The sequence below is a fragment of the Akebia trifoliata genome, chromosome 3 (genome assembly GCF_017979445.1).
Source record: "Akebia trifoliata isolate Shusen 1 chromosome 3, ASM1797944v1, whole genome shotgun sequence".
Lineage (NCBI taxonomy): Eukaryota > Viridiplantae > Streptophyta > Magnoliopsida > Ranunculales > Lardizabalaceae > Akebia > Akebia trifoliata.
In genome coordinates this window covers 48270163-48292271 of record NC_141377.1, presented here as the reverse complement: position 1 = coordinate 48292271, position 22109 = coordinate 48270163, and the positions used below count along the sequence as shown (strand labels likewise).

At 34.3% G+C, this 22109-nt stretch overlaps 1 protein-coding gene across 1 annotated transcript; it reads right to left on the bottom strand.

The window, feature by feature from the left end:
* Nucleotides 1-877: 877 nt before the first annotated feature.
* On the bottom strand, nt 878-16427 carry LOC147407549 (protein FREE1-like). Its single transcript, XM_086436182.1, has 10 exons — nt 15415-16427; nt 14361-14447; nt 14081-14212; nt 10305-10448; nt 9504-9569; nt 9279-9389; nt 7583-7675; nt 3191-3224; nt 1384-1457; nt 878-1236 (listed from the first exon to the last, which is right to left on the bottom strand). Exons 1-10 carry the CDS (start codon nt 16342-16344, stop codon nt 1159-1161), a joined length of 1749 nt encoding a protein of 582 aa, XP_086292308.1. The 5' UTR covers nt 16345-16427; the 3' UTR covers nt 878-1158.
* Nucleotides 16428-22109: the final 5682 nt, after the last annotated feature.

The following is a 22109-nucleotide window of genomic DNA, read 5'->3' as shown; positions in this document are numbered from 1 at the left end:
TTTTTTTTTATAGAAATTTCAATTACCAGGGTGTATTTAATGCACCTAAATGTGCGCCCTTAGGGCACATGTCAACAAAACTCGTTTTATTTTGATTTTTTTTTTATGCAACCAACACAAAATCTCATTTTTTATATTTATATTACAACCGTCTAAATTTGTAAAAATTGAAATTAACCATTTGAAAATTCCATCACTAGTATACATTCCAACTTTCATTTTTGTTAGTTTGCTTTTTTTATTATTATTATATATTTTCCTTTTTAGTCATTAAGTATAAGTATTGATCCCACCTGAACAACGTGGCTTTAAAAAATTTGTTACAAAATATAGGAAAATAGAGAAGATGACTTTCAAAATAAAAGGAATATTTAATGAACGTTTCCTAAGCCAACTTGTCCTAACTTTGCTAAGGTGTATTTTAGCATTTGATCAATTATGGTTTTCAAACAAGCATCGCAAAAGCTTAGCTTAAAAACATGCAAACTCTGAATAAAATTCGGTGAAATATATAAAACCCAAGAGAGAGAACTAAAATATATAAAACAAAGACCCCAATGACACAAATGCTTGCCTATCAACACTAAACAAGGTCAATGGAAGACCAAAAATATGATGGTCCTTGCAGAAGATTTTATTTCAGATGATGTTAACGACAAAAAAGGATCTATGCGTGCATGTTGTGGAGCTCAATCTTTGAAGCAGCATTGACCCATAATCAAAGATTTGCCCAACCACTATTTCTTTCAAGCTTTAATATTTACATTATTTTTTGTAATGTATGAGACATCATCTCGAGTTGGGCAATGGAGTTTTCATACAATCGTTAGCTCCATGGGATGATATTAACCATAGGAAGATCCATTAAATTGATGTCTGATGAGACCAAAAATCCACATTTACATATAGATGAAAATTGATAATTTTATACATAAAGCATGTCCCCTGTGATTTGAGCTCAAACAAGGTTCCATTCCATGAACAAGTTCATAAAACAAAATAACAAGATGCTGTACAGAAACCACAAATCCAGACTATTATTAGTAGCAAGAACAATCAGAGAGGTGAGGATGAATATTTTTAATGAACAGGAAGCTTTTTAGTACCGACATCCATAGCATCACAATGACATTGGAGTGAGTGATGAGGTGGACTGGATCAACGAGCGCTCACAAGGAATGGATGCTGGCAGACACCACATTCTATTGTCTCAGAACCGGTGCTTGGAACTTGAACCTGTTACGATTCCACAAAACCATTATGGAGGAATTTTATAAACAAAATTTAAAGATGTCTTCACTTCTAATTGAAGAAGATTGGGGAACAATTAATGGAAATCCAGCTATAACTGCAAAAGGAATATAGGTTTTATAGGTTTTAAACCTGCAAGTGGACAGTGCAAGTAGGGCAGGCAACTTCCCTCATCCGCCTCCCAGAACTATCAGAGGACTTTGAAACTGTTGACACGAATTACATCAGTAAGGCCAGATAAATGTTTCATTTTTCCAATTCAGGATTGACTTGTCACTTGCATGCAACATTTTAAATAAAAAAAATAGCAAGGCCATGGACCTGTTATTTACCCCACCTTAACCTATTAAGATCATTATGTGGTGTGTTATGACCCTATCAACTTGCTTTTTCTTTAACTTTTTCCATCAAAAAAAGGACACTAATTATGAAAATTGATTGTATTGTGACACAATGATAAACATTTGTAAACCTATAATAAAATATTACTGAAATAATTCAAGCACTGTAATTTTGTTTATAAAATAACCAAGTAACAGCTTCTACTACTGGAATAACAGTAAATAAGAGCCACTGTTTACATATTACGCACCAATATATCCGTCAAAATAGTCTTCTATTTTTTTTTAAATAGTGTTTCCTTCACTTCCCTAGTTTACTGGGAGAGGGTTCAGCAAAGAACCAAAGGTTTTCATTTAACTGTCTCTGCCTTTGACTAGTCATAGTAATTGCACACTGTCACTAGAAGGATTATATATTTGCATAGTGATCTTTTTTTTTTTTAAATCCCCTTCTCACTTCCTCTATAAGAACCCAACTTGCATGCTTCATTCTCTTCCTTCTTTGTCAGATTATTTCACGAGATTTCCAAGCACATTGTTTTCCTTGGAGCAAATTTTTTAAAGTTTGTTTCCTTCTCATGAGGAGTATTGAAAAAATAACCATGAACCTCAATCCACCTTCAATTGGCATTTAGAACTCCTTTCCACATCTACCAGTTTACCCAAAATGCCAGATCAATTCTCAGCTGGATATCCCACCCAGTCCAATTAGCATTCCAACAATAAATAAAAAACAATATGGCTTCAAGATAAGCTTTAACCCCTCCCTCCCCCCATAAAACAACTGAAGTGTCTGGCTTGCTCATGGTGGTGGATTAAATATAGATTAGTTATAGAAACTGCAAATTAAGCAGAGGTTAGCTGTTTGAGGATTTGGATGATGTAATAATCTAACATGTAGAAAATCAAATGAAGTTCTTCTTAGTTCGGGTGATGATCTATGTGGTTTGAGGGGCGAGAGCTTGGAAACCATATACTCACCTCAGTGTGCAGGAGATTCATACTAAGAAAATGATGGAGAATGGGATTAATCAAAGAAATAAATAACTCTTAAATTGCATGTGATTTGCTGCTGGAACATTACCAACATAAGCTGGAGAAGGAGAAAGAAAGAGAAGAAAAACGGAACTTTTAATGGTTATTTTCCAAAACTTGTTGAGACACTTCCGATCAATGAGGAAATATAAAGGCTGCTACTATTTGCTAATTGGAAATATAAACTAGGGAGGTGAAACTAAAATTCCATTTATTAGGCCCGTGTATGCATGGGAACAAGAAGATTGGAATCTTCTGACAGTCGAGCCTATGTATGTGGCATACATGCAGATGGGAGAATCACCACTTGAAGGGTTCCCTAGGAGATATTCTATGCCACAATCAACTAGGTCACTTTTTTTGGAGCAGCACCGGTCAGGAGTATGTCATAAGAAATATTCTAGGTTAGCCACTGTTTGATGGGACCTGCAGGACCCACATATGTGCTACATGGAAAGCATCTCAGGGTTTGCAAAGGCTTCTTGTCTCCCATGCTTCCATCCTATTTCAATCTAAATTTGAGATTCAGTAGATACAATAAAATTTCTAGAACAATTATATACCTGAAGATGCCTTGCGATTTCTGTCCATCTCCTCCTGTTAAAGATCGCCAACCATAAAAGACAAAAAAAAAGAGAACATATGTCAGATAAAACAATTTATTTCCTCAAGATCAAGACGGAATACTGTTGGTATGTTGCACTAAAGATGCTTTTACAAGGAAATAAATTGCTTGAAAGTCTGGTAGTCTACCAAGAACTTTTGAACGATGGCTGTTTCTTAGAGAACACAAGTTAAGGTTTCTATCATTCATGACCAGCAATAGAGAATAACATGGGAGGGAGGCTAACTAACTTCAAAGCAAAAGTATATTTCAGTCTTGTACGAAATTTTCGAATCAATATGGAAACAGTGCATTCTTCAGGAGAATGACAACATTAAGAAATTTTTCACCGCAACTTTATGAAATCATAAAGCAACTAGGAAAACACATTGCCAAGTCATCAACTATAATAGGCAACTAACTATGTACAGTATGAAAATGAAATGTCCATGGCACTGTAAAACGTGCTGGCTCAGGAATTGAATGGTCTGACAATCATTTTATCTTAAGTACATGAAAGAAAAATAAAGGTTTCCTGTAACAGCTTAGACCAATGTTTTCTGCTCGCGCGCGGGGGTGGGGCAGGAATTTGATGAATCAACATCTGCTTCATAAAACTCCAACCTCCATTTTATTTTAAGTACATGACAGAAAAATAAAGGTTCCCTGTAACAGCTTAGACCTATGTTTCCCCTACAACAGGAATTTGATGAATCAACATCTGCCTCATAAAACTCCAACCTCCGTTCTAACTTCTACATTTTCTGTAGTCCAACCTTTTTGAAACCTATACATCTGTTATCACAGTTCAGTCATATACATTTTGCATGATACTATTAGCTATTAATGGGTCTATTTTTACAAAAAAAATAAAAATAAAAAATAATTGATGAAAAGCTTATAGGTCAACTAATTAGACCAAGTGTAATTCATTATTGTCTTGAATACATGCAGCAATTAAAATTCTTGAAAATACAAAATAGAGTTTGGATGGGTATGATTTAAAATTTGAATTTCCCTAAATTTCGAGAAAAAAAATTACATAATTCAAGGAAATAATGTAATTTATATCCAACAATTTGAAATTTTTGGTGAAAATGAACTGTCAATAAAAAATTTGTGAAATTAACAATGATTACGATGGAGATTTTGCTGAAAAATAGATGTAAACATTTGTGAAATTTTCAGGAAATTATGAAAATTTATTTACTTCAGTTTTCAGTACAGGAAATGGTGCATCTAAAATTATAATCCACAATAGAGTTTCAAAAACATCAATTTCAGGGGCGTCAATCTAATTTGTGAAATAGGTGAGGATCAACCGATAGTTATATGTTTCCTAGACTCTTCGGTATCAAATTTCCTTCTCTGGTCTATTCTGTGATTGCTCAGCTGTTTTGAGTATATTAGAGGACATACATCAATTTTCTTTCAACTGTCCAGCACAATTCGAAAATGAAAATAGCATTGACAATTCTTCAGTATAGCTTACTCCTATTCAGTCTGCTAGGTGTTTCCCAGCTGATTTAATAGGCATCAATCTTCTTTATAACCTAAGAGTCATAAACCTTCAATTCAAAGTTGGTTAGAGAAGATGTCATACATTTCCAAGATATGGTATATCCAAGTCTTACTATCATTCAATATGACTTTTCCATGTTGATCACTAGACCAGCTTCACTTAATTAAATTTCTTCAAAGACCTCCAAATAAATCATGATCTTGTTTCTGACAAGGGGAATTTGGGGGACTTGAAAAATGGTGAGCTGGGAGATCAAAATACCCGGACGTATACAAAGCCAAGGAATTCTACATCCCTCCTGTACAAATACAACACAAATTTGTGCCACAACAATTACTCAAAAACATGCAAAAGTGGAGATAGCTCATTAGGTCCTAAAAAGAGATCGGGATTTGAAAGAGACAGACCACTTAAGTAGAAGTAATCCGTGGTTAAAGAGGCAAACTCACATTGGAGAATCACATTTGTGCATTTTTAATCAAGTGCCATTGACCCATACCAGTACAATGTTGTCCGCTTTCGGTTTAGCCCTTCATAACCTTCAAACGCGTCATATCAAATAGGGTTAAGTTTGCCCTTATATCCCAGGATCTAAACATCTACCTAGTCAATGTGGGACTAAGCTTACAACTATCCATGAAATTCCATCCAACCCACAAGACGGCTCCACTTTGAACCCTCGATTTCAGCAGCCCTTCCCTTGGCCTAGGTAGGCACATCAGTGAGATCATGAGATTCTCCCCACAAAGCTAGAGGAACCATCCTCGACTCTAATACCATTTGTAATGACCTAGGCATACATCAGTACAATATTGTCTGCTTTGGGTTTTACCCCACGCAACTTTAAAACTCGTCATACCAGATAAGGTCAAGCTTTCCCATATAACCAGGATTTGAATCTCGACTGAGTCACAGTCTGACACATTCTTAAGGCATAAGGAAGGACATGATTAAACGCCTTATAAGTCACAAAAAAAAGGTAGCAAGACGGCTGGGACCATCTTTGGATAATGGACGTCTGATAGACTCTGATAAACCAGCAAATATAATTTGTGTAAGGACTTGGACATTAAGCTCATGCACAACCCAAGAAGTGCAAATGAATTCACATGCTTTGAAGATCAGCACAAAGAACTTTTTATGTGAGAGAGGGAAGATACCTACCAACCAATACTTTTAAACACTAAGCCGAAGCATCTTACCAGCAAAGCCATGAGGCATAAGTCTCACGGGGTAAGGCATTAACCTTCCCAGTATGCATTGTTAAATAAACAAATGCTTAAAAATAAAATTAAATAAAATGGTAAAAAATTAAATAAAAGAGAATCTTTATAAATAAATAAATAAAGCTATGAAATTCACATGCCAAAATATAATATTCAAATTCCAAACTCATCAAAAGCAAATTAGAATGTAGCATATCTATATTTTATACGTTCAACCATCTATTGTTATACTTTCAACTATCTATTGTTATACTTTCAACTATCTATTGTTCTATACTTACAATTTTCAAAGTAATTAATCACTCAAACAAAACCCCAAAAAAATATATATATATAATAAACACCTAAAATGTAATAACCACTCTTAACTAAAAAAAGTAAAACACCACTCTTAAGAATCGAAGAAGAGGCATAATAGGATCCATTTAGAGAGGAAAGTAGAAATAGGGGTGTCAATGGATAGTCGAAAATTTAAATTCAAAAAATCAGATATCGGATTCGAATTCGGATAGTTTTATATGTTCGAATCCTTATCGGATACAAATTCGGATATTAACATTTCGAATCCGATAATATCCGATTCAATATAATATATAATATATATTACTTCATTTGATTAATTTGTTATATAAATAATATAATATATATTATTTCATTTTATTTCTTTATTATATAAATATTGTAACATATAATAAGTTTTTTTTAAATATTGAAAAATCAGTTGGACAAGGAAAAATTATGTTTTTTTATAAACACGTTATTTGAATTCTAATCGGATATTATCCGATATCCGATAGGATAATCGGATTCGAATTCGGATATTGTAGGATCCGAACCAATAAGCATCCGTTGCCAGCCCTGCGTAGAAATAGAAAAAACCAAAACAAAAAAAAAAAAAAACAATAACCACCAAGGAAAGAAGAAGAGCCAAAGTTTGAAGGAGTTGTTAATAAGACTACGGCTTCCTAAGATTGGGGAGTTACAATGAAAATTGAACTACATGGTTAAGGAACTACCCCCAAATTAATTAAATGATATAACAGGGACAACTTTAATGATAAAAGCTAGGATACATCACATCCCCATAAGGTGTACGCTTTAGTCAAAAGATGCCAAATAGCATGTGCATTGAAAAAGACACTTTTTTCCACATTTCTTTTAATAAAGTGTAAGTCTAAAGAGGAAAAGGGATCTCCATTAAACCCATACTATATTTTATGTGAGCCTCAAGGCGTAAGCTTCCAACGCCTTCGAAAACAATGCTACAAGCAATTAAAATCAAACCGTAACCTATTGTAGCATGAGCGCCTTTCTATGAGTTTATATATCATGCTTTTATTGTATATGATACTCTTAATAAACATGAATTATTATCACCGAGTATCTAGAGAGTGTGGGCCTTAGAACTAAGACAAGGCATATTCAATTCTTCATGAGATTTCCATAAAGAAATTCATTCTTTACTTTATTGAGAACAGAATCCCTCAAGAAGCATTTCAATATATAGTAAAAAAGCATGAGGATATAAAGCACCACTATCACTAAGAAAAGAAAATTTAGAAGCACAAACATCAAAAGCTTAGGTTGTAAAATCAGCAATCACCTGAAGCTTCCTGGCAAGATCCTCGTGACTATACAGTCCACCAGGTTTGCTGGCAGATTCTTTTGCATTATTAAGCCTTTGAGTAACTTCGGCCTGTAGAGAAACAAAGACATAAATGTTCAATCAGGTCAATTTTTGAGTCATGTCTTCTATAAGGAACCCAGCTGATGGTGAGCCCAAGGTCTAAAATTTTAATTTCAGTAAAGTTTCGGGACAGATCGAAACAGAAATCTGAACCAGTATTTCAGTTGAAACTTAAAAAGGCAATACTGCATTCTTTTCCCATGTCTCAAAATCCCATCACTTCAAGTTTCAGGCTTGAATAGTGCATTGAATCTTGGAATTCAAAGTTTCCATTTCAGTTGAGGACAAAACTGAAATTTCTGGAGTTTCGGCAAAATTTAAAACAAAGGTCCCAGCCAAGCATGTGCTCCATCAAAAGACAGCACCCAACTGCTATCATCAAGCTGGGGTATGGTGCAACAAAAGGGAAATGATAAAAATCGAGAAGGCATTCACCCAAAAATTGTTTAGAGACAAACTTGCCCGATTCTAGTATGTACAATAAACACGGCCTATGAGACTCTGATGTAGTTAGGCTTGCCGACACTTATCTCAATGCCTATTATCGAATTAAGAAGCGTCGAAGAAAGAAATCAGCAACATTAACTGAGTCAAATTTGTTTGACCGAGTCAACTCGGTCCAGTCTTTAACCGGTCCCCAAGACCTAGTCCAACTTCTCTTAGGATTCTTTCTTTTATTGGGTTTCCATTTTTTAAGATGCTTAAGTAATCCTAGATAATTTCTATTTTAATTTTAGAAAGTTTCTTTTCCTAGTTAGTTTCCAATTTGTTTTATGTTTCTATTCTTCTCTAAATTTGTTTTTATTCTTTAAGTTATAATTAGAAGTCCTTTTAGGTGTAGAAATTGAATTCTAATAAAATTAGGTTTGTAATATGTTATAGATAGATTAGGATGTTACTCTTTAGTATTTTAGAAGGTTTCTAAATTGTTAAGAAGTTATCTATATAAGGAGCTCCAATAAACAAATTCAGTAAGTTTTTTAAAGATAAATTAATATATATATATATATATATAAATAAATAAATAAAAGAGACATTTCTTCCCTTTCTTTGTTTTCCTTTGAGCATAAGAGCCCAATATTGGCTCTTAATTTTAGTGTTTGCAATTGATTTTCATCAATCTCAAACCTAGATTGAAGTTTCTAGTCTGTTTTGCTCAATATAGAGATTCTTCATCACTCCTAGTTCTTGAGATTTCAACCTAGAACCTGATTTTCAACATAAACTCTAGGTTTGTGTGTTCTACCCTACATCACACTCAGACTCAATTTATAGGCTTACTGCAGCCACCTAAATGAAATCATACCCCTTGGTTTGAACAAAATGATAGAGACCCGGAAGGGCATCTTGCAAAAGGCAGGTAACATAAGTAACAGGTATTATATATAGGTGAAAAGGGATTGAAGGGGGGGAAAGGGAAGGCCAGAACCCCCTATAAGCAGATGCAGATTCAGTTCCCTTCTAGTAGAGGACACTGAAATTAAAATCCTTGCAGATTACACCATATAAAAACAGGAGCCCATTCCTAAAAAGGTTCTCCTTGTTAATCTAATTGAAACTCAACTTTTCCTTAACAAATGGAAGAGTTAAATAAATTAAACTGCATGTATACCATGCATCTGTCACAAACTCGGACCGGCTGAGCATTCTCATCTGTGGTGAGAGCAATTCTACCATGTGTACACTTGTCACAGAAAATATCCCCGCAATTCCTGCAGTGATGCTGAAAATGAAAAGGAAAGCTTCATCAAGTTCACAGATGAATAGGAGTTTTTTTTCAGTTCACCAAGTATTATCATAATTGATTACTTAGTGGTGATTGGTGAAGAAGTAGTACCCTGCGCACTAAAGCTCCAAAATCTGTTCCGCAAGATGTACATTTTGTAACTGCTTCATCAGGAACCTGAAGGACATGAGAAAACAGAACATGTAGGATTGATCATTGAACATGAATTAACTGCTTATACACAAGCTGTGCAACATAAGTGAAATGAACTAGAATAAAATGATAATTAAGCTAGCTAAGCTAAAGAAACATTTGATTTGGAAAAATAAAAAACCTGCGAGATGTACTCTTTATATCATATTTCAAGATCAGGATTAAGGATTTGTTTGCAAACTAATAGATTAACCATATCATATTTCAAGATCAAGATTAAGGATTTGATTGCAAACTATTAAACTCACTAATACTATTGAAGTAATATTAAAATAAAATAAAAAAGAACATGACAAATGTCAGGTCTCTCATTCAATGAGACTTGGCATCTATATTGCATTTGTTGAATTATTGATCCTCATCCAGGTTTAAAATAATATTTCCATGCAACATTTTGGTAAGGAGAAAAACCGAACAGTATCAAGAGGACATTTCGAGACATTCTGGAACACTCAATGTTTTCTTCTGGTCTCGACCGAAACAGAAATGTTATGCCAAAGCATTCCAAGACGTCACAAAACTTTGAACCATGATTCTTATTGCTCATAAATATTCAAATAAATGCACCTCAGGATAAGAAATTATCTGACAGTGACCTCTTTTAATGAAACTAAGAAACTATGATGAGGAAAAACAGATCTCGTATGGGGAAAACACATATACTCAAATGATATTGTGGGGTAATTTCTGCAGACTTACCCAATGATCTTTCTCCTCATTTGCAGGCTTAACAAAGTTCATCCAATCAGTAAAACCTTTCTTCTTTTCAGTGGGCTGTTCAGATGGCTTTCCAGAATCAGGAGGCTTGCTTCTGAAACTATCCTTTCCACCCATCTCCTTAAACTGTAAAACAGATAAATAACCCAAAGGGAAGAACCTTTTCATTTGGACAACCAAACCCACATAAATAAAATACATTTTAATGATTTATACACATGCAACATTTCAAAATCCAAAAGGGAGAAAAAAAGAAATTGAAATTGAAATGCTCAATACAAACCCTTTAATTATCTGATATGTTTCCTTCTAGTGGGAGATTTTTCCTCGGAAATGTTCCATCCTCAATTGTTAATAAAATCCTGGAGTGATGCAGATAGATGCAATGCAACACATCAAGTTGTATCTATTGATCAACTAAATTATAAGATGCTCAGTGAGGACAATGTGCAGGTCTTACACGATCTTGATGGACCTGATAATGTTGGCCAGGGAATAGAAAATGATGGGGAAACATGATGTAGGACAACCTAGATTTGTTCAATCCTAAGGTTGTTCTACTTTAGGAGGGGTGGTGTAAAGGCTAATTAGGTGGTGATGAAGAACAAAGAAAAATTATTTAAAAGGTTTATTTAAGAAAAAAGGTCCTTGGAATCCCAGTTAGCTATATGTTGAAAGAATAAATTCAACCTTTTGCAATTCCCATTTTTTCAATAAGGTATTGTATGTAGGTTTAAAGATATGAAATACGGTTAGGTTTGATGAAAGAAATGTTTGAAGGTCGTAGATTGGGTAGTGGGTTTTAGATCGGAGTTATGGAGTTAGGATAGGTTTTAGATCCACTAGGCTAGGTTAGGAAGGTTTTTTGTGGGCTGAGAAGGATCTGGATGAGTTGATCTCTCACAAATAAACAAAAAATGTACACCTCAATGATTTCCAAGGCATTACCAAGTTGAATGCACCAACATTTAATAAAGAAAAAAAAAACAAAATCTTTGTAATTTTTTCATTCCATAAAACTATTAAAAATCAATTACAATAACTGTATACATAGGCTCTCCATTTTAGACTCAAAACCCTAATCCTAACATGACATTATCAGTGTTTTGACCTTGACCTTCAAATCCCATATAAAACTAATACCTTATCAGTATTTTGACCATAACTTTCTTAAAACCCATCAGAATCACAAAATCTTGGGCTCATAGGATAGGTAATTGAATAAACTCTCAAATGACACAAAAAATAGTCTAATATGACATGTTTGGACCCTCCAAAAAAAGGTCTAAAGAAAAGTGGCGCGAATAGTACCCAAGCTTAAATCAAATACTTAATATATCCAAATAATAAATTTCTAAAACAAATAGGACTCAAAAAGAACATAAAATAGGCCCATGACTAAAGCCCAATAACTAAAATAAAATAGAACCCGAAAACTAAAATATGGCCCAAATAAGATATAGACCAATGTCTCTGATGTCTCCATCAAAATAAGGTTATTTCAAAGTAGAATCAATCATACCTCAGATGGGCAGAGAATGGTAAATAGGGGAAATGAAAAGGGATTTAGGTCAATGGGTTCTACATAGCATCGGGTTAATTGGTTTGAACTCTAGAGTAAGGTCCTTCAATAATAATATAGGTGTTATCAGTGCAAGATCTTCTCAAGAGTCTAGTGTGTCGAAGAATGTCGGAGGGTAGGTTCACTTTTGGACTGGAACACTTTAGGGAGGCCAAGCACTACAGAACACAGGAAGCTCTTCAACAGATTTGTTGGTTAGACGAAGACATAACAGAAAAAATAGAGACAAGGGGTAGGAGATTCTGATTTCTCCCAAGTATAATCGAGATGCTCAAACAATCACACCCAAAAACGGACGGAGAAAACCATGGAAGGCTTGAGATAGAACTTGAGCGTCTTTTGCGTAGGTGAAGGGGCATAGAAGTCAAAGTTACCACTAAAGATAAAGTTGTCATCGTGGAACTTTAACGATGTGTTTGGATTGAGAGAAATGGAGAAAAGAGAAGAGAAAAAAATGATATACGTTAGGATGGGTAGGAGAGCAAAGAGATGAGGACATCTTTCAGTTGTGGAGTGTGGCAAGGGATCATTAAACTTCTTCCTGGTTTCTACAATAGAATTGCATGAGGGAATAAAGTTCTTGTATTATTATTATTATTTTTTTCTTTTGAGAGGGGGGGGGGGGGGACAGAAGGTGTTGACAAACCCCTCTCAAAGAACAGTTTCCCCATCTGAATTCGTCTTGGGACTTTGATTTCCAAAAGGAATTATGAAACTATTGAGAGCTTTCAATGCTTGCCATTTCTTATCAACTCAAATCTCTCACTCACTCGATCCCTTGTTCTTAAGGGAAGACGATCAAAGGGTGTGTAAGGTTATTTAGAATGGTAAATTCCTCGTCAAATCCTTTTATGAATCTTATGTCATCGTCTTCATAATCTTTTCCCATGAAGTCCATTTGGGCTTCTATAATTACCTCAAACATATCTTTTTTTTATTGGCCTGCTTCTGTGAATAAGATCTTAACCACTGACCATATCATTGCAAGCTGAATCACTTCGATTAATTTCTACTACTACTATACAGTGAGTGGTGAGTAGGTAAATCATCGCTTGATCCATTGCAGCTTTGCAAGAGAAACAAGGTTTCATTTTCATTTCCCTCTTTTATGTACCTACAAACCTTCCAAATTCTGTTATGTCCATTTTGCAAAGCGGGAAAGTCAAAGAATTGTAACAAAAGAAAGATTTTTGTGGCCAATTATCCCCTTTGCTATCTGTTGGGGAATTTGGAAAGAAATAAATAATAGGTTACTCGAATGGGATGAGTATTCTTGCGACAAGTTGTAATTAGTATTGTGGGTTTTTGGTTATACTAGTGTAAGATCTAAGATGTATCCAATTTTTTATTTTTTTTTGTGAATAAAAATGATTTATTAACAACGGGGAATGGTCGAGATGACCGACCACTCCAAAAGAGAGAGGGGAACAAAGGAAAAAAAAAACAACAACAAAGCCTATTAAAAACTTCCCGACCGATTACAGACCCAACCCAACAGACCAAAAACTGCTCAAAAAAGATCCCTCTAGATTCAATAAAGACCAAGATCCAATGGAATAAGAGCCCAAAACTTCAACGATAATCTCACGATCTTCCCTCTCCTTGCCCTAGAAAACTCGAGTTCCTTTCCTTCGACACTCCCCAACAAATGGCAAAGGGAACAAGGCTCGACAACTTCTTCTTGAACGCTAAAAAACGCACACATAGTCAAGACCAACTTTCAAAAACAGCCCACAACATCTTCGCAAGGCAACCCATCACCCCAAACAACCCAAGAAAATAGGACCAAAGTTTGGATGCCACCGCACAGTACATAAGGTCATGCTTTGTACGGGACTTGGTTAGTAACTTGTAGTTAGGTTTTTTGTTTTATCCTATGTATTTAGGTAGGTATCTCGGTCTCATTCTTTTTCTTAGCAATAATATCATACTTATCAAAATAAAAAATTCCAATTATGCGAACTGATGTAAATTTGTAACTAGTCACATTTAGCAGCAATGACATGCAAAAGTAAAGCCCATCTAGCAAGTTGTAGGTTTGTATTGGGAGAAAAAACATCTTTACACTTAACAAAAGAGAGGGGAGAGGAGGGTAGACCTACCAACCAGAAGACAGAGGAGTTTCCAAAAAAACAATCAAATGAACAAAAGAAACACTTGGTGATTGGTCCCAAACCTGAATAGTTGCGGCTGTAACTGTGTCTAGAATAGTATTAGTAGTGTAGCTGTTTGATTGCAGTCTTATGCGTCTTGGTTCAAAGTCAACAGAGCTTTTTGACCAAAATGTAAAGATTGATGAATCAATTACCTAACGGATAGGGAATAACATATCAGAAACATTTTGTTGAAAATAAATCACTTTAAATATTTACTCAGAAAAAAAATATATATATATATATATAAGAAGATGAAATACAATTATCAAAAGTTCAAAGGGAAGACAGAAATCAACTTACTTCTGATCTTGTGACAGTCTCGAGTGGGTATATCCTTAAAGTTCGGCTGGTACTGGGGTCAAGCATTCGAATCCCATCCAAACCTATCTGAAGATTACATTGTAAAGACCATGAGGTGAACACAAGCATCCACCAAATAAAATCTAAATGGGAAACAATGTATAAGCAAAAGTGCATAACATGTGGGAAAGCCTTTCTGAAGAATAGTGAGCCAAAAAAAATTTATTTTTTAGATTTAATACAAGATTCCATGCATCATGTGTGTCTACTATAAAATAACTGTTTGTATATATATGTAATAAAACACAACGGTGAGTCTCACTCCAACTACAATTATGGGGTTTAAACGTCCCACTCTAACTACAGTGGAGTGGGGTCCACATAATCCTACTTTATTGTTATTCCACTTCACCCCCTTCAACTTTATTGTCTTTCCTCTCCTCCACCCACCCCTTTCAATAATGCCCCTCTAACTTTACTATCTTTCTTTTTTTACCCTCTTAACACCAGAGAGGATGCCCTTGCAAACTCTAGTATGTATATATGTAGTTGAACTCTCGTTCCAAAGCAATGTTTTGCTAAGGAGACAAATTGGGCTCAGCCAAAGCACCACCGCATAGAAAGCATGTTATCACTAATCAAGCAATGTAACCCAAGATTCAAATGCCAGTCTAGCGTATAAAAAAGAGTCATGATGAATGCCAGCACTCTTGGTATGCCGCTGGGTACTTGGCTGACGTGGCAAGGGCACAGTACCATAGCTCGTTTTAATTGGGATACACAGGAAAAAGATGTGCTGTTCTGTGTCCTTGCCACATCAGCCATTTACCCAACCGCCTACCAAGACCACATGCATTCATCATTATTCTATTAAAAAAAACATATATGAATTCAGATGCTTAAATTAACCCATTTCATTAAAGGAAATCAAAATCTGAACACAATAAATCATAAACGATGCAAGTCTATCAAAAGCAATCTAATTTTCAATCAGGGGGATGAAAGTATGCTAAACAAACAAATTCTTTTGAAATTCAGGTTATCTCTAGAAAACCTGGCAAAGAACATCCATGTTGCTCTGACTTCCACTTTCAGCCAAGAGCTTGACCCTGAACTTCTGCACCCCGTTCTTCGTGTCCTGCTGCGTATCCACCTTTGGGACAGCTTTCACAACCTTGATCGAACTCGCCTGGTCCTTCCCAGAAGAGAAACTCACAGACCTCCCATAATCATCAAAAGCTGACCGAGTAGATGACTTCGAACCACTGCCTCGAGCACCATAAGGCTCCAAATTTCCCCCATTGTAAGCATAAACATTCTCTCCAACACCATCATCACGAAACCCACTCTCCGGTCTTCTCTTCTCGAAGATATCCGAACCCAAATCGGATCGGCTTCGATGGTACACAGCATATCCTCCATTTTCATCAAGGTAACCCCCTCTGTGGTCGAATTTCACATTACCCTCATAAGGATTTTCATACACATTCGGTACCGAAGAGCCAAGGTTACCATAAGAGGCTGAGGTAGAATACAACCCAGAAAATGGCGAATTGGGAATGGAATTAGGGTTAGGATTTTGGGGAATTGTGGGATTTGGATCGTAATATGGAGGCGTGTGATGCTGATCGTACGGTGGATAATATGGCGATTGCTGAGTGGGTTGATGAGGGAAAGAGGGTACTGAAGCAGGTTGGGGAGAGGGATTGAAGGATTGGAAATTAGGGTTTGGGACGTATGAAGGGGCTGTTGGAGGGGGGACAGGGACAGGATCGGTATTATGTGAATATGGAGGGTAACCTGAGGAAGAATTGTGATAATCTGAGGAAGAGTAATTGGGTGCAGATGGAGGAGCAGAGGCGTATGTAGGAGGAGGAGGAGATAAGAGACTGGGCTGAAGATCGTTAGGGTTAGGGTTAGGGTTTTGAAGGTAAGGGTGATGGTATTGTTGGTAATAAGGAGGGTTGAAATCTCCTTGTTGCATCTTTAGGGTTTTATCGTCTCTGTTTTGCTTAGAGAAGGGAGAGTTGCTGACGAACCAGCAAAATTGAAGAACTGATTTTTAACGTAATAATAATAAAACTCACTAAGTCGCATATTTATGGGAAAATTCTAGTGTTTACCTCCGTGAATATTTCGTGTCCAACGAACAGCTAATATGCGAAGAATTTCCTAGATATTTCTAAATAAATTGACATTTCATATGAGTAGTTTGTGGTTTGATGGACATACAATGTTCAGGAGGTCTAGGATTTTATAAAAAATGAACAAACTTCAAGGCAATCTGCTATTGTTTCGTTTGAGTATTTTTTATAAAAATTGATTGACTTTTAGAATGAATTACATGTCAAAATTTTTAATTTTTATGTAATAAAGTTTGGTGTAATTTTTCCCAACAAACACAAGTTCTTGGATTTAATTTATACATTCTTTTATGACAAGTTGGATTTTGTTGGTTTAATTTGCAAATGGGTGTAAGAGTTATAGAGAGACAACAACAACAAAAAAAACAATCGCAGTCTCATGTTGTTTAAATTATTATTATTATTACATATAAAAGGTCTCTTTGGGTGATATTAAGATTATACCAAAAATAAATAAATAAATAAATCCAATAAAGAGCAAATCTCAATCTGATGGTATTTATAATTCAGACATATAAGAAAATTTTCACATTTTCAAATGAAAACAAAGCTTGAGAAGTACAATATAAACAGTCGTTTATAACCATGTTATATGCTTACTTCCAAAATAGAATGTGTCTTTGTTATTTACGAAGGACACAGCCTAAAATGCAAGGGGTGAAGCTAGTTAAATGGAGCCTTATTAGATCCCAATGGAGGATAAATTCATCAAATCGACATCCCTTTACATTGACAACACGTAACCAAAATCCAAATCTAAAAAGAAACTATAAATGGGAGACAACACCACAAAAAACTCTTCTTTATGTTGATCTTTGGTATATTAGTATTCAAAAATATCCATTGCCAAGAAAAAGGGATATTGAACGAGAACATGATCAACCAATTCCTCTTCACTTTGTCCTCCTCCATTAGAGAATTGACTACTTAGTTTTCTAGTTGCTCGTAATGTTCGCCACCAAATCTATATGTATAATCATAAACGATATTAGTTGTTTGGGATTTTTTTGCTAATATTACTTGATTGATTGAGTAATGTATTTGTTTACTACATACGACATATAAAATACATAACAAAAGAGTAACATTTACGTCATATATTATCATTCGGTAGTACTCACATTTTTATTATTATTTTAAGTATAAACCATGAAAGTTGTTTATTCATGACAATGATTATGTTGAGAAGAGTATGATTGATTTAATCATGGACGAGAGATATACGAAGACTATCAACATCATACTTATTGACTATCAAGGCACAATCTCCGAGATGTAATATATAAGTTATATATTTGTTGTAAGTGTTAAAACTTAACTTCAAAAAGGGGATCCTACCACTTAATTCTCTCGAACTATCAGTATATTAGTATGTATTTTATAATTTATGAAATTATTATTTTAAATTAGAAGGTAGCATGGGCAAACACACGTATATCAAAAAGGCTTATTTGAATTAAAATAATGATCACAATGTTTTAGAAGATTACATAATAAAATGATACTTTTATAATTTTGAAAATTAAGCAACATGATTATATAGGTTGCAATTTTTTTATGTTTTTCTTTTTAAATATGGGGGGAAGGGCATTTATAGCCAACCAGATTTTGGTGTTGAACTACATCTACTTCACATTCTCTTGTTGTAATAGTAAAGATGTGGAGGTACCCAAATCATGGATTAATCAAGTTTAATTATGATAAGAACATTTTTTTTATATTTAACATAATAATTATATTAGAGACATGATTTTAAACTTCAAATTTATATTTGTTACCCTTAAACTACCATGATACATGTTTTTTTTTCCTTCAAAATATATGTAATAAAGCAAAACCAATATCCTCCAAAATCTATGCAATAAACAAGATTTTTGAAGATTCTAAAACAAAAATGATACTTTTATAATTTTAAATTTAAGCAACATGATTGTACAAATTGCAATCTTATTTTTTATTTGTGTATTTTTCTCTCCTTTCAAAATGACACTGATTATATTAAATTTATATATAAAGGTTTGGGCATTTATAACCACTCAATTTTTGGTGTTAAACCACTTCTACTTCACATTTTCTCTTTGTGGTAGTAAATATTTGGAGGTACTTGAATCAAGGATAAATAAAGTTTAATTTTTTATTATAACATTTTTTATTTAATGTGACAATTATATCAAACTTGTGATTTCATACATGAAATTCATATTTGTTGCCCTTAAATTAATATGACGCGTTTTTTTATTTATCAAAATCCATGTAATAAAGTAGTATTTTTGTTATCGTCTTTACAATTTATCCCCTAATAAACCTGGGCTGGTATTTAATTTCACCGCAAATCTAAGATAATTTAAACTTTATTCATTTTCTTTTTCAAAATTTCAAAAATACGCCTCGAACCTTATTGTCTCTCCTCCTTTCTCTCATTTCTAATAATACCCTTCAAACTTTATTGCCATTCTTCTTCTGCCACTTAATTCCAAAGAGAATGTCTGTGCTAGTAGGCATTGATAAACTCTAGTTACATTCTAAATTATAACTAATTTAAATTGATAAAAGAAAAAAAAAAAAAAGGAAAACATTTTACATTAGACAACAAACTCACGTAACTAATTCGGTGTTGATAAAAATGTTGAAATCTGTAAATTGGTTCATTGATGGTATTTGCATGTATCCCCGTATATGTTACATGATTAAGTATGTGCATGGAGAATCTAGACTAATCCCATACAAAGTATTGTAGTAGAACTTTACTAAGCACATACGATATATGATTCAAACCTACACATGCACGCAGTCAATTTGATTTCATCTACTTTAATCCATTAGGAAGGTCACTCAAGGCTAATCATGTGTGGCTAACATACAAACCTTTATCATGGGATAGGCGGTCCCTCAAGTCATATAATCTGCATATCATCACTATCAAAACATTTTTAATGTTGCAACAAGACGTGCCTATGATTTTTATATCAACAAAAACAATGTATTATGCTTAGATCTCGCCATGTCTGCAAGAGTGGTGTCTAGTGTCTTATATCTATCTAAGATTGTAGATGATGGTTAACCACTGAGGTACAAATGCATCATACCTTATTTGAATATTTATCATGCGATATGTATTCAGCAAGACACTTCCTATTATATATTAATTTAATGTTGATTGTGATCAACATAAAACATTAGATCTTATCTTAAATGATCGTGTGTTGTAAAAGTCAAGTTTCATAGTACCATATTTAATACATGGGCGTTAAACTTGTAAATGTAAAATAACAAAATTTTCTTTAGTCGTACTAATGATATTTGTTTACATCTAAAAAAATGGGGTCATCAAATTTGGTGTGCCCCATGTATTGTATACTAACTACCTGTCTTTCGAAGGAATCTCATCGACATGCGACTCGATAAAACCAAAAGCATGATGCGGAAGTACGAGCTTATACATACATACGGAAGAAACAAATGGGAGTCAAAAGTTAAGCCCAAATTGATGAAAGCCTACTGTGAGGACTTGACTCAACTAAGGAAAATTTACTTCTAAGATAAGAAAAAACATAAACATTTGGTTTACTAATAACGACATAGGAACAATCACAATACCAACATCTACTCCTAGTCAGGCAAGTCACGCTTTTTAAACATAGTGATCCATACTCTATGTCGGGGGGAGGAGGGGGTTGGACAAATACCCCTTCTTATTGTTAAATCAAAAATCGGAGTTATGGGATGTGAAAGCCTTACTCTTTTGAAGTGAAGTAAATTACAGTGAGAGCATTAATTGTAAAAAGATTCAAGAACAAAAAATGAAATAAGAAAAGGCATTTATATCATATCATAATAGAGTGGTGAAACTCTTTTATTTCATTTTATTTAGATGTCTAGTTTCATTTTGTTAAGTGTAGCGACTGACTATACAATTACATTATCTACGATCAAATTGAAAAGACAAGTCAAGAAATAACGATAAAGAGATAACTAACTAACACTGATGTTATCATTCCACACATCATCTCTTTTCAACCAACCATCCCATTTACTATTTGTCTGGCTTAAGATTGCTACTTTCTTTCTTTTTATTTTCCAGTGCTAGATTCGATGAAGTCACGAGACTACAAGGGCACAACGAGTGAGCAAGAAGAGCCAAGTCATAAGAGCAACAAATACTTATCAAGGTTATGAGGACATGCAATTAGCATTCCATTATTTGCTAGTGGATGCAATGAACAACATTGTTGTTCTATTTATGCTCCACCAAAGCCGTACAATCAAAGTATCTTATGGTTATTTATTTATTTATTTTTATTTTGTTCGAGTTGATAAAGAGACATAACCTATAGTACAAGATTTTTGAAGATAGATTTATTCACCAAGCCCCCAACAACTGACCCCTCTATATTTGACTTAACCCGTCAATCCAAACTCTCGTCGTTGGAAAGAGTTCTCGAACAATAAGTGGTATTGCCTTCAAGATTATGTATGTAATATTGTTTTAGGTAATGTTAATGTCGAGGTGAGGCCCGACCATCATGCATTATAACATTTTTAATTGGTTATTTGATCTTCCTAAGTAGGGTATAAGAGGTTTTTTTTTTTTTTCTTCCCCTTTCTAAAGAGAAGTACAAATTCAACCTTATATTTGCTTGTTTGAATGCTCCTCTGTCTAGGGTGCGCCTAGAAGTCAACATTGCCTCACTTCCCTTAATTATATTATGCCCATATGTTTAATTGCATTTTTTAATTGATCCAACCTTAGCATAACCAATGGCTCAGGCTCGAGGTGATGTCTCAAATTCATTTATTGGAATTTTTGTGAAAAGAAAGGGCACATTCGTCTCGGCAAATCTCAAGAGAGGCTTTCATCAACTCTCATAGGTAAATTTTTTTCCCAGTACACTTTATTTGTATTCCACCAATTAGATAATTAACAAGGTAGTTGAATAAATACAATACGAGTTATTCTTCGTCTAAACAACTCATCAATTGGAAAAAAACACCCAATAGTTATAGCAAAATCAAAAAAGGGATTTCGCACTTAAAAACCTTGTAAGTATACATTTATTATACATTATCGAGTGTTAGACATTTATGCAAAAAAATATGTTATTAGACAATTACATTGAAGGTAATTGAAAGTGTTATTAAAGCGATTGAAGGAAGAGACGGATCATGCAACATTTCAACTAATTAAGCTCACTCATAAACCCAATCTTAAGTTGCGCAAATAAAGTACTTGCTAGCTCAGAGATATTTTCTATTTCCATTGTGCCCCACCAAATCAAGTATTGTTTGGGTGGGTGAAGGGAGTATGCTTGCTTTATTGACAATTTAGTTGAAATCCAATATTGGTTTAAATAACTTTTTCGTCCAATTGTAATAACAATTCACACGACTATGGAGTATTGTCTTGATTTCCCAATGGCTAATTTTTAAAGAACTACAGTCTCACCAGGAGGAAGAAGGTGTTCTTCTTCACTATTCCCAGCTTTGCTTGGGTTTCTACCATTTTTTGATTTGACTTTAGTCAACATTGTTAGTAAGGGATTAAGAAGGAAAATGTTACAAGTTTAGTGAAGGAAAATACTGGAATGATACAAACGGAGACGCAAAG